Source organism: Physcomitrium patens, chromosome 14, assembly GCF_059467195.1.
Source record: "Physcomitrium patens ecotype Gransden chromosome 14, ASM5946719v1, whole genome shotgun sequence".
In the NCBI taxonomy this organism is placed as follows: domain Eukaryota; kingdom Viridiplantae; phylum Streptophyta; class Bryopsida; order Funariales; family Funariaceae; genus Physcomitrium; species Physcomitrium patens.
Window position 1 is genome coordinate 17,157,128 of NC_143423.1, and position 13,223 is coordinate 17,170,350.

At 41.1% G+C, this 13,223-nt stretch overlaps 2 protein-coding genes across 11 annotated transcripts; one reads left to right on the forward strand and one right to left on the reverse strand.

Moving 5' to 3' along the window:
* Positions 1-1,482: 1,482 nt before the first annotated feature.
* Positions 1,483-4,641, forward strand: LOC112291609 (uncharacterized). 5 transcript variants are annotated; one of them, XM_024539267.3, is made up of 3 exons: positions 1,483-3,849; positions 4,008-4,088; positions 4,252-4,641. In XM_024539267.3, the coding sequence occupies exons 1-2, from the start codon at positions 2,766-2,768 to the stop codon at positions 4,061-4,063; spliced, it is 1,140 nt and encodes a 379-aa protein (XP_024395035.1). In that variant the 5' UTR covers positions 1,483-2,765; the 3' UTR covers positions 4,064-4,088; positions 4,252-4,641. The 5 variants fall into 5 exon arrangements, with proteins under 5 accessions (XP_024395035.1, XP_024395036.1, XP_024395031.1 ...); XM_024539268.3 differs by having other exon boundaries at positions 1,500-3,849; positions 4,011-4,088; XM_024539263.3 differs by having other exon boundaries at positions 1,500-3,791.
* Positions 4,642-9,786: 5,145 nt separating this feature from the next.
* LOC112291668 (F-box protein At1g47056) lies at positions 9,787-12,996 on the reverse strand. 6 transcript variants are annotated; one of them, XR_002972477.3, is made up of 4 exons: positions 11,076-12,943; positions 10,803-10,969; positions 10,281-10,333; positions 9,787-10,153 (listed from the first exon to the last, which is right to left on the reverse strand). XR_002972477.3 is itself a non-coding variant. In XM_024539432.3 (3 exons), the coding sequence occupies exons 1-2, from the start codon at positions 12,471-12,473 to the stop codon at positions 10,817-10,819; spliced, it is 1,551 nt and encodes a 516-aa protein (XP_024395200.1). In that variant the 5' UTR covers positions 12,474-12,943; the 3' UTR covers positions 9,787-10,153; positions 10,803-10,816. The 6 variants fall into 6 exon arrangements, 5 of the variants coding, with proteins under 5 accessions (XP_024395200.1, XP_024395201.1, XP_024395199.1 ...); XM_024539432.3 differs by lacking the exon at positions 10,281-10,333; XM_024539433.3 differs by lacking the exon at positions 10,281-10,333 and having other exon boundaries at positions 9,787-10,171.
* Between the last annotated feature and the right edge of the window lie 227 nt (positions 12,997-13,223).

The following is a 13,223-nucleotide window of genomic DNA, read 5'->3' on the forward strand; positions in this document are numbered from 1 at the left end:
ATTTTATATCTAAAAAATTGATTAAAATATTTTAATTTGTTTTTATGCCTCTTCAAATCTAAAAGTTCTTTTATTCTAAACTTTAGATTTTTATTTGTTTTAATATTTAAAATATTTATAATATTTATATTTATTATTGAATTTAGTAAAATATTTAAATGATTAAAAATAAGTAATTAATGGCCTCAAATTTTAAAAATCAAACATGCTATAAGATTTATTAATCTTACTTGTATAACATTAAAATCATATTGTATTATAAACTTTAAATTGACGTAATTATTTTTTTAAGAGTTTTTTTTTATTTATATTGTATTATTTTTAAGCTTCTTCAAGATACATCTTTGTTATTATATAAAGTCCTATTAATCTACTTGAAAAAATTATTATATATTAAAAATAAAAAATAGTTAAGTGGTAGGTAATAAATTTGATTACAAAATTATGGCATTTAATAAGAAAAAGAATGTAATATGATATAATTAAATAAATATACTAATGGCAAATAAGTTTTAAATTTTTCTTAATAATAGTTAATTTTATATTACAAACATTGTTTTGCTGCTCAATTCATGCACTCCATTTGTCTATAAGTTTATCATTTGCATTTTGAAATAAAATGGTTTGTAAAACACCTTTAAAAAAGTTAGATAAGATTTGGGATTTTCAATCAAATGTAATGTCATTTAATACATATTCCAATATAAAATCCATAAGGTTTTTAGAAATACAATTAAATGTTATGGGACTAGAAGCACCTTCAAAATTACAACACCATTTTTAAGATGATTTTGCAACAAGAATGAGTTCTTTGATGCAAACTTCACATTTAAATTCAATCATCAAAACACATCTTAAAAAAAAATAAAAATAAAAACAATAGAGTAGATTTTATTATTAACATCAATTTGTAACAATACTACATCTATGAAAAAATTTGAATGCATTTTTCCATATAGTCTTACAAAATATAAATAAAATGAATTAGGATATAGAGTAAGTAATATTTTGAAAACCTTAAAGAATTTTATTTTTGCATCAATCATGTTCTAATTTTACTGTAAAAAAACGTTGATTCCACATCACAATGCAAATCATAATATTTGGACATCATAGTGGACATTATATACACCCGTATATCCACCAATCCATCCACATATATCCACCCACATATATCCACAAATCCACCCATTCGCGCACGATCCATCTGGCACAAGTACGTGGCAGGTGGGGTGCCCAGGTGGCACATTGAAGAAAGGGAGTGGGGGGATCGGAGGAGTCGCACCGCCGCCGCAGCGGCAGCGGTGGCGTCACACATTCACACAAAACAACAACAACAATAACAACACCACCACACAAATGCAGCAGCAGATGGGATTGTCGCAGGGGGGTGGATCCATGGATTCGTCGTCCATCACGGCAACAGCTGCATTCGGAGAGAGAATATTGCCATATTGCGGATACCTCGGTTGCTCACACGGACGGATCGCACCCCAAGCGGAGGGAGAGAGAGAGATCATCCCTCCCTCCTTCCCCTTCTTCCCTCCCTCTCCTCCTGCGGTGGATAAAGCAGCGCCGACGCATGCATCGGCCATGCCATGCCATGCCTGCCCAGGCCCCGAGAGAGAGGGCAAGCTTGCTTCCAGAAGCTTCGCCGAGGAGGAGGAAGGAGGGCTGATGAGGAGAGAAGAGGAGGGGTGCCCGCTATTTCCACCCTGCTGCCGGGGCTCAATCGCTGGGCTCTCTCTCTCCCTCCCTCCCTCATTCCCTCCCGTTCTCGCCTCCTGCCCTTGAGTGCGTGTGTTTATTGTGTTGTGGCTCTGGATGAAGAAAGCAACATGAAGCTAGTAGCTACTACTTAGCTGATGATGCGCTGTGCTCCTCCACTGCGCTCGGCACTTGCTTCCCACCACGCCCACCCACCTACTCCCCACTGTCTTTCCTTCCTGTTCTGCCTGTTCTCATTATCCCGAATTAGCCCTCGGGAGGGTCTCTCTCTGTCCTTGTGGTCCTTGTCTGCGCGTCTTTCCCTTTCCCTGTGCCTTTCTAAATTAGCTCTGCTGCGTTTAACTCTCTGGTGGTTGCTCGCCACCTTGCGTGCTACTTATCTCTGCTTCTTCTGCCCCTTTTCTGCTTCTTTTTCGCCTTCTGTGGTTGTCGCCTCCAGCTCTCATTGCAGCTTTTTCTTCTGTTTTGGTGTTGGTGGTAGCTTACGGACGATTTAGCTCTGTGGATACTCTTACCGTGTTCTCGCATGGTAGCGAAGGAGCTTAGGATGACGACAAGCATTGGAGCCTATCGATGCGTTTTGGAGGACTTGCACGACGAGTGTCTTATGTTTTCCAGGGCATGCAGGCTGTGTGAACGACATAACACGCTTCCGAGATGTGTCCCTGCCTTTGCCGCCTTCTCACCCCAGTATAAAGATTGTGTTTTATCCTTGATCTGAGTTTCTCCCGTGTTTTCCTTTTTGGGCCATGTTTAGATTTGTTAGAGACTGATGTGGGTTCATGCGCACGCAATGCACGTGGATTCTCCTAGTTTCCTTGTAGTTTAAGACGTCTCATGCAAGCTCCCTTACTCTCTTTCAACTTCATCAGTGGGAGTACGCATCTCTCAACCTCTTCCTGAACTCGGATTGAAGGACTTCATTTAATGCTTGCTCTTATGAAGCATGTCCTGGATTTAGAGTCTCGTTAAAGTACGCGTGAGGGACACTGTTTTGATTATCAGGTTGAGCCACTTCGTGATGTTGTGAGTTGCCCATGGCTCCGGTGGCTGCTGTATCAAGGCCGCCTGGAAGACCGAAGCTGCGGTCCAAAATCGATGGAAGACCTGCAATATCCGCCCTCTGCACCGCTCGGAATTTGGATAGGTGCACCCGGCAGCTGGGCCATTGGAATCCGTTTGCGAACTCAGCTGCTGCAAGCCCTGATCACAAATTTGGAAGTAAAAGTTTGAGAGAAGAAGGCCAACTACCGGAGCCAAACCCTAACTTGGGCTCTGGTACTGTCTGTTATGACAATCATCACCGCATGTTGGCAGCTGAGTCTTCGAACGTGTTAGTCAGACCGGAATGCTGGAGATTCCCAGGTACTGTGCAGCATAGCACTGAAAGTAGAGGTTCCGAGCCATTTCCTTCTTTTGGAGAGAGCTGGTTCTATAGTGCAACCATTTCGGGTATAGAGAAAGGGGTATTCGAATTTGGCAAAGTACCAAGTGAGTATGGCGCTCGATCGGTACACGAGGGTAGAGTTCATGGTTGGAGCAAGCGCCGGAAGCAGCTCTCTCATGCACTTGCTCGGGGTTTATGGAGATGGAAGGACGGCTTCCACGCACGGAAGAGGATGAAACGATGCGGACCGGGAGGCTCTCGCAACTCTGGTTCAGACAAGAGCAGTGACAGGGCACCCCATGCAGTACATGCTTCAGATCCATCTACTGCACCGACTTCGAAGGCCGGCCCTTTCAAGTGGTCTGATTTCCCCGTAACTCCGACCGACTCAAGTGGTGAGCTTTTCAGTTGCACAGGAGGAGGCAGTGGCAGCAACTTGGTGTCCGAAATGAACGCTTTGGGCAAAGATTGGACAGCTTGTAGTTGCCTTCGCGAGGATGGTATAAATGGAAGAGCAGATTGCGACCAGTGCTGGCTTGGTAATGATAATCAGAACACTGAGTCCGGCTATGGAAGTGAACCTGGATATAGAGGTGATGAGGAACCAGAGTTCGGTGATATAGATGACCAAGATGAAGAGGAAATTGAACCAGAGCATTTACGGGTATGGAGGCAGGTTATGTCCCGTCACGATGGGCCTCAATGTTATAAGATACAGGGAGTGAATGTTCAAGGTACTAGTTTAAGCCCCGCGGGTGGATCGTCAAGACTATACTAGCTGTTTCGAGTGAAATGCATATTTTGTTGACACCGGAGTGTGAAGCAGGTTCTTGAACACTTATCTTGAATCGCGACTGAGTTTGGGTTGTGTTGATGTCCTGTGTCTTCGCAGCAGGTGGTATCGGTGCTGATTTTACTTGCACCTCACGACAAACATGCGCCGACTGACGCCCGCTGCCACGCGATAGTACAAGTACGTCTTTGATCAATGGTAGTTCGTTGCAAAGAATGTCTGGTGCATCTGGTACGTTTTCAGTGGTTTGTCTAGCTTAGTTAATGCAGGTTTTTGACATGACGAGTGTACAAGATTTAGTCGTTTATACCATGTTGCTAAAGAGGTTATTGCTTCTTTGCAGGACCGAAGTTCTCTCAAGTGTAAGGGCAGGGGGTGGTTCTGTATGCAAATGCAGCCTCCCCCTCTCGTGGTGATTATTTATTGGTTAGTTACCTCTATTTCATGACGGCGATTGTAGTAAATGTTTATATTTCACGTGTAATTGTAAAGTTAAAAGTAGGCTCCATTTTTTGAACACGTGACGACATGCATCACACGCAACTCCACGAAGTGGAAGCATCGTGACTGAGCAGGTTGCCCCATACTTTTCAGGCTCCGTTCAGCGTCATTTACCCACGATGCGAGCAAGTCTTCATGATATTTGGGCTGACAAAACTTCCAATGTGTTCTATGTCTGAGAAATCTTACAACTCATTAGTTGGGTATGTGTGTTACGAATTTAGCAGATTCACCGTCGCTTTCCTGTCATACGTGCAATGAATCGTACGAGTTCTTAACACTTATCTTCCCCTCTGTCTTCGTGCATATCTTTTGCTGATCATTTCGAGGTTCGGAAAATGAAAATAGCTTGTATTGTTTATGAATGGTTGGATTTCTTGGCGCATGTATAATGCATGTGTTTCGAATTTGCAGTGGGGCCCTTTTGGGTGTTGGGCTCAAACTCGCACTACTTCGAAGATTTGAGCTGTGTCCGTAATTATCCATCTGTGATGAGCACTTCATGACGGCAGTGCAGAGGAGTACCATGTTTCTTGTTCTTAGTTTCAGATACTGTTACTTACCAGCTTTCCTTACCCACTGATTTCGGTGTGTTGTGGCTATTTCATTCATTTCTTGATTGGGTAATTCATAACGCAGTTCAATGACTTGGTGTTGGATACATGCAGTACTCGACTTGTGCTTCTGAACATGAATTGACGGCTAACTCTGTTCCGGATTATTTAGAAATATAGTGAATTGCAACGAATAGATTAATGAAGTTGACGCTACTGAAGTCATGAGGCAGGCTACGTTGTATCGTTCCAAACCTGCTCGTGGGCATGTAAGATCATCACCATGAGTTTGCGGCTGTGCTACAGGGTCTGGAAAGCCGTCTTGGCGTTAATGACCCACTTCTTTTTACTTGAACTGCTCAAAACGCGAAATGCAAACGCTTTCTAAGAAAAATGTCGAATTAATTGCGATGAGTTCGAAATCTTAACAATGTCATCGTGGTTGTATACGTATGTTCAGTCACTACCGGTGTTACAAGTGTATCGATGAAACACATGGAAATCCGTTCGTAGTTCTCTTCGGAAGACTCGCATCTAATGTAGTTGAGCCTTGAGCAGAATATTTCCAACCGTTAGTAACCGGTGATACACTGAGATGACCAAAAAGTATCCTTTTTCTGATAGACAGATTCGTAATTACCATCACTAGAGCCATTTAATGATACATTCTCGAATCAATTTTGGACATACTGGACAATTTGCGTTCCAGAATCTAGTTCTCTTAGGATAGAACTGAAGTGATTTGGAACATTCTGTACTGAGAACCTGTACGTCGAAGCAGCAATCGGCATCGAGTTGAGCGAGGAAGACTTGCTGAGACCGTACTACGGGTGGGGTGGTCAGTTGTTGATCTGACTTTATGGGTTTTGCAGGCTGATGTTCCAGCTATGCCTGGTGATTTGCTCCACATGGTTTTTCACAAGTGAATTGCTGCTGGAAGTAAGAATGTACTTTAAGCTTTTGTCCTCCGCTTTGCCGTGAAGAATTGGCGTGAGGACCAGCTCTGAGTATTATTCCTTAGAATATTGTTGCTGTTAGTTTTTTTTTTTTTTTTTTTTTTTTTTGCCGGGTGCCATTAGGAAGAATTTTTGATGTGCCAGCATCTAACAGCTGGCACTCAACAACGCATATTAAAAGTGGATCACAAATTCTAAACTGATTTGATTTGAATGTGGTCATAGTTGAGCAGAATTTCTGCGTCAAACACACTTTTTATTTTTTTGTGGAAAGAGACAAATTCTGTTCACAAATGTGGAGATCATATGTCCACGTTGAAGGTTATATTTTATCCATTGCATGTGTTATAAATTAGACTCTAACAATCGGACTCCTCAAAGGTTTTACGATGACCCGAAGTTATGCAAAAGATTTGAAAGAGCAACTTGCAGCCATGTGAGATAATGCTTTGTGTCAGAGTTTTACCACATGGTTCTTTCAACCCTGCATTGGCACCATACTATGTGTAAGTGCAAATAAAGGGTTGTTAGTGCCATAATACAAAAAATCTATATAATTCTGTAACATCCAAGTATTACATGTTAGATCAAAAATAATATCATGAAATGCATGCTTTTACACTTAAGCAAAATAGCCCAGATCGTCTAAATGAAAAGGTAAGTTTGTTAATGCAAGCACAGAATGAAAATTTAATATTTTTAAGAGGCACCTCTAAATGTGTTTTAATTACACATTTTAGTAAATTACTAAAACGGAGGATGTGAATTATGTTAGTATCAAATTTTAATGGTGACATTGGATTGTATATAATTAGAATACATAAAAGCCATAACTTTAACTTAGAATATTGTATTTTTGTATGTATACTTAATAATTAGATATAAATATGCAAGTGAAGAATTAATGATTGAAATAGTATAAACCCATTTGAATGAGTTTTATATTGTGTGAATTGTAGTAGCACTTTTGCAACATATTTAAGAATGTTGTGGTTGAGTGAATGTGTATGTGTATGTATATATATATATATATATATAAGCATATGTTTCAAAAAAGAAAATCTATATTTTAAACTGCCAAATGTTTTTATTCACATATCATCAGGTTAATACTATTGGTTGTAATTGATATTCAACTAGTATAAAATAAAATAAGTAATTTAAACAGCAGAATATAACACAAAAAGTTCAGTTCCCTCAGTTAAAAAGAAGAATTTAATTGATTCAGTAAAATTGCCATGGATTAAGATCCATGATATAAAAAAATCTATTTTAATTATATTTCAGACTACAAATTTTTTGTCTTTTTAATTAGGGCATATAATTATTTAAGTCTACTAGCATTCACGATTTGAGATTTAAATCTATCTAAATTTAATTTCACGTGTTAATTTATTAATGTAAAAAGATTCAATGAAAACTTCTTATGATTTTTGAGAATGTTGTCAATGATTTTGTTAATTTTAGCTTTTTCTAAGGACATAGGATTGTACTACAATCAAAGTGTCATATTTTTGTAAAGTTTGATGTCTTTTTTAATCATTTTCTTAGTAAAAATAATCACTACATATACCTTAAATTAAAATATTTTATCAATAACATCAATGTATAAAAGCAAGAAAAAAAATTATTAAAATAAAAATGCACTAATTAAAATAAAACATGTACTACTATTGTATTTTTAAAAGTTCAAGCAAAAAGCAATTACTTGAAGTAAAGTAATAAACTAAGAAGAAAAAAAAAATCCAATACAAAATACAATTAATAGTTATTATATGCTACCTCAAATAATTAATAATTAAGCATAAAAGGTTGTATAAATTCTATATTGTGACAATTGACTCTTGGTAGAAAATCAATTCATTTTGTGAGAGAACTGAAACTTATGTCTTTTAAACTTATGAACAAAAAAAACAAAAACAAAACAAAACAAATCAAAACAAAACAAAATTGAACACATCAAGAATAATGTTGCCAAGAAATTTGTTAAAACTATAAATGTTTCCATGAGATATATCATCCTTTGTACATTGTAGAAACATATATATATATATATATATATATATATATTGATTTCCATAAATTAAATTTGCTCATGGTATCACACCAATATAAAGTACTAGATTCAGGTTGATTTGCAATGTACGTAATGTATCATCTCATATAGATACATTCTTAATACATTCAATTCAAGGAAAAGAGAGATAGAGATGGGGATTGTATGAGATGAATTCATTGAGTGAAGGAGGGAGGGAGGTCTGTGCATCAATTTCTTGATGCTAAGGATGATTAAATTTTATTTGTTTGTTTGTTTTTTTTGTTAGTCTTTTAGTACATTCCAAGTGTGTGTTTTATCATTTCAAGACAGTATCTTCACTTGGGCTCATTGCTCAAGGGCATGTGGGTTAACAGCAAGAGAAGCACGCAACCCAAATTATTTTGGGCCCCTACCCAAGTAGTGTTTTGAATTAGGTGAACAACTACTTCAAAATGGTTCATCCACATACCCATTTGTTGTTGGGTTGGATGAGCTTGAGGACTGATTTGTTTTGTCCATGGCCCCCACAAATTCACTCCAGCTTCATTTTTGCAACCTTGAATGGTTGAATGGCCACACAAACAGGGCTTGCTTTGCCATAACATGCAGAAGACTACAACAAATGACAATGGAGGGTAATAATATATCTATACATATATATATATATATATATATATATGTAGATTATTGAAATTTCACATGATGATTTGTTTATGCCCATCTATACAACATTTTGCAGAGTACAAATAATAGATACAAAATCAGTATTTGTTTATTCATTTATTACTTCAGCATTGAAAGTTTAATGGAAATTATATAAGAGAAGGTATCATAATAAAAATGTCTGATTCAAAAAAAATCTATTTTTCGTTTTTGAAATAATTTCTCTTTAGTGCAATCAAAACCTTCTCAATTGAGTGAGATTTTAGAATTTTCATGATCTCTTACAAATTTATTCAACTATGTATACTTTCACTTATCATCATCATTTAATAAAATAAAATAACAAACAAAAAAGACATCATTGACACTAAAAATAACATGACTTTTTTAAGGTATTTTTTATTTCTTTTTTATGTCACAGTGATACCTATCTTAAATTTGATTTTCAGAATTTTAAAAGTTGTGTCTTTAAAACCATTAATAAATGCATTTTAGATGTTAAGAGAGACATGACATTGTTGTGTGTGAACATTTGTAAGACATGTCAGCATATTGTGTATATATATGATAACAAGACATAAATATGTCTGAAAAATAAAAAGATCAGGTTGTTGTTGGTCCTTTTCTTTCTTTTTTAATAGTTTTAATTGTGAATAAATTTTGTTTTGCTTCAAGTTTTGAGTAGTTATTGATCTTACTGAGGTCAAGCAACAATGAAACTTGGCAAGATTAAGTATGCAGATAAGAAGTGGTTTGTTTGTTTAGAAGATATCAAATTAAAGATTGCCAACAATAAATGTTCTTGTGATAAGTAATGAACAGTTTTAATTTTATATTTGTATAATTCAAAATTTCCCTCTTTTGAATTTTGTGCACATTTTAAAACAAAACAAAATCTACTTCCTAGCCATAAATAATCTTCAAAAACATATACAGTGATGAAATGCCCTTGGTTCAAATATTAGTACTTTGGAGAGAATAAGAGATTGGTGATGTATTCAGTATGACGTACGAAATTACTCTATCTCATGAAGGCATTTCTCCAAAACTATGCCACGAGGTAATAATTTAAAAGGACGTCAAACAGTGAATTGACTCTAGCATAAATTATTTCAAGCCACAGTTGTTCCGGTTTACAGGAAGATAAAAATTAAGCTAATGAAAAGTGGTAGAAATCATAGGTTGACTTTTGACGAAAATATAAGCATTAGAAGAGAATAATGATGTACTGTAACATAACCAATCAATGGTACTGCATCTGAAAATGAAATGAATGTACAATCTATTTCAAAGACACTGCGATCAATTTGTCTAAGTGCCTTCTCTGACCGTTTGACAGGCATTCACGTGTTTATCAACATGACAGAAACTTTTCCTCTGAAGAATTGTCAATAAAACCCACTTTGAGGAAAAAAGTTATGGAATGATCTTGAGGATCACCACAGCCCATCCTACTGTTCCCTTCTTAATGTATGGACGACAGCTGCTGAGGGGAGTGGAGACTGCGGAACGCCAGTAGGGGAAGCCTGCGCGCTGATGCAACCAGCCCAGCTGTAAGCAGAAATCAGTAAATGACGGAAAACATAAAATGGACGTAGATACCGACCAGCCATGTTCGTCCAATACTTTCCAGTGTAACAGCCAAAGAGGTGACACGTACACATTTAACTCCTAAAGCCTTTTCCAAATACTGCAAAAGAAAGTTTTCAGGACCTGCAGAAAGATTAAACGGTTTCTCATTAACAAGTCGGTGCATGCTACTATTTCAGTGTCTCGACATTCTGAACCAATCTAGACTTGACACAACGAACGCAGGACTAACGGCGACATCTCCAACCAAAGGAACTAATAAAGCCAAAACCGGCATGGTCTCCTGGTGATCGACTGAACAGCGGTGGTATCAATTACGAACTTGGAAGATTTTCTTCCAATGCTTTACAAGCCCAAAACTTGGGTAAAGAATAACAGCTATTCCTCATGGTTGGAGACCAGGTACTCCAATGTCTTCGTATACCAGCTGTGTTGCCTTCGGCGATCACTACTCCACTATCGTTGTCCTACCAAGAAATACTAAACTGAAAACAAATGTTTCAGATGCACGACATTTCCTTCCTATATTGACAATGAGGTCTATCTGTACTTATGTTACCGAAAGTTACAAGCTTCAAGATATCATGCCTACCATTCTGTGCATCATTACGAGCCATTAGAGGCAGACCACCGAAGCACGTGACATGCGACAAGATTGATTGCAAGCCTTGCTCTCGCCAAAGGTGTCCTTGAATGCGAGGGGCGCACATTATTCCCAGGATTTACGATCACATTAACCGGTCCAGGTGGTACACCGTTCTGCACATCGGCCACCAATACATAAAAGCTATTATGTCAGGGTATTCAGGTGTCGACTAGGTATGTCTAACAAATGTGGGACACTCACGACCGATCTTGAACTTACATGAGCGGCATTCGAAGTTGTAGAAGGTGCATCCAGTGTCACAACTAGTGACACTCGATTCGAGTTAAGGCAAGCCACGCTCGCTGGCGTCACATTCCTGCACTTCTTCACCTTCATCTTCACCAAGCTCGGGCACCCGCTCACCAGTGCCTCCATCCCCCGGTCCGAGATAGGACACCCCTTAATACATAGTTTTTTCAGCGCCAAACATTTGTCCGCTATGCACGACAGTTCCGGGTCTCCGAATGTGTCGCTCGTGCAGATCGCCAGACGCTCCAGCCGGGAGCACTCCGATGCCACTAGACTCAGGCTCGCCGATGTCGCGCTCACCCCGATTATTACCAGCTCCTGCAGGTGCCTGCACTTCCGCGCCACCATCAGCAGTCCCTCGTCTCCAACCCGACTACTCTTCATCACATCCACGTGTAGCTTCCGCAGCAGAGGGCACCCGCTCGCAACTGCAGACAATCCCTGGTTCGTGCACTCTGTAGGCTTCACCAGGTACAGCACCTGTAGATTGCTCCACCGTGCCACAGCCTTCAACCCCCGGTCCGTCACGCCCACCTTTTCCATGTGGAACTCTACCGGACTCGTCGTATGTTCCGTGATAATCTCCAGCAGAAGGTCCCAATTCCCAGGCACCCGACTCAGAATCAAAGTGTGCAAACTCTTCGACCCCGCAATCAGCGGTCCCAGCAGCTGCGCGCTGGGCAAATCCTTCACACACAACCTCTTGATGCTGCAGGAGCCCGGCAGAACGTGCTCGGCCGTGCTCGGATTGGGCATGACGAACCCCCGCAGCCGCTTCACTGTCAAGTCCTCCAGATTCGAGCAGTGATACAGCACCGCATTGATCCCCCGCGGTCCGAATTGACACGACCCGCATGAAAACTTTCGCAACGTCCCCGATACCAGCTCCGCGAATTCCTCTAGCCCGCGGTCCGACAGCCCCTTACATGCCTTCAATTTCACCTTTTGCAATTGCCGGCATGCCCGTCCCACCGAACACAGAGTCTCGTCATCGATGCTCACCGTCCGCCGGTCGCACTTCAACGCAAGTTTTGTAATGTGCGGAAATCTGTCCAGCAGACCCGGCAGCGCCAACCCTAACTCAGCCACAGCGTGCAGCGACAACCTCTGCCTCCCTTGCCCCTCCACCCTGTGCCATCGCTTGCACACCAACGCACATCGATTCCGATCTGCCGTTGGGAGCTTCCGAAACACAGACGCCACGCACTCGTCTGGCGCGTACAGGGTCCAGTCATTTCCGTCCTCGACCTCTTCCTCCTCCTCGTCCTGCTCTTTGCGATGACCCTCCCTCTCGTCGTCGTCTTCGTCCTCCTGCACGCGACTAGGGTTCCCAGAGCACGCTGTTACCGTCGAGGCTCCCTGGCCCATTCTTGCTACTTCACAAGAACACCTCCGCTCCCTCACCACACCTATGTGAGCATTGCCATGGTCGCCCTGTTCGCACGACCAGCATTACAGTGCCACCATTACGTCTAGGGCTGCAAACTAGCCATTCCCTATCTCGCTCGCGCTCATTCTCTCACTCTCCCTCTCTCGCTCTCTCCGTAATCGGTCTGCTTCAAGCAACTCCACGACACAAACCATCATCATCCGTGGCTTTCAATGCCACATCGTCCAGCCTGTCGCGCACCACGCGGTACCGCCAGCCATGGCATCGAGGAGAGAAGGAGGAGGACGCCCACCATTCCTTCCCCCTGGTTGTCAGGGGCGCTGCTGCTGATGCTGCTCCGAGGATGACGAGCAACCTCGCAATATTGATCCGGGGGGGAGAGGGGCAGAACAATAATACACATTATTAAGACCAGCTCGCGACTCGCACAAGGCAAGGAAGGCAGCACCAGCACAAGCACCAAAGCCTGCCTGGAAGGAAGGAGGCTCTCCAGGACGCTGGGCGGAAAAAAGATAAAGTACAACGCCCCCTGCTGGAAAGATGTGTGGCGGGGGGGGGGGGGACAGAGAGGGGGGCGGAGGGCAGAGCCAGGATGAGTCTGTGCTGGATGAGGATTGCGCTGACGTGGAGGGTGGGTCCGGTATGGCCCTCTACCAAGAATCCCCAGGCCGGGAATGGGTTCCTCCTCTCCCATCCATCCCTGGCTGGACCCCCCCCCCTTACCCGTC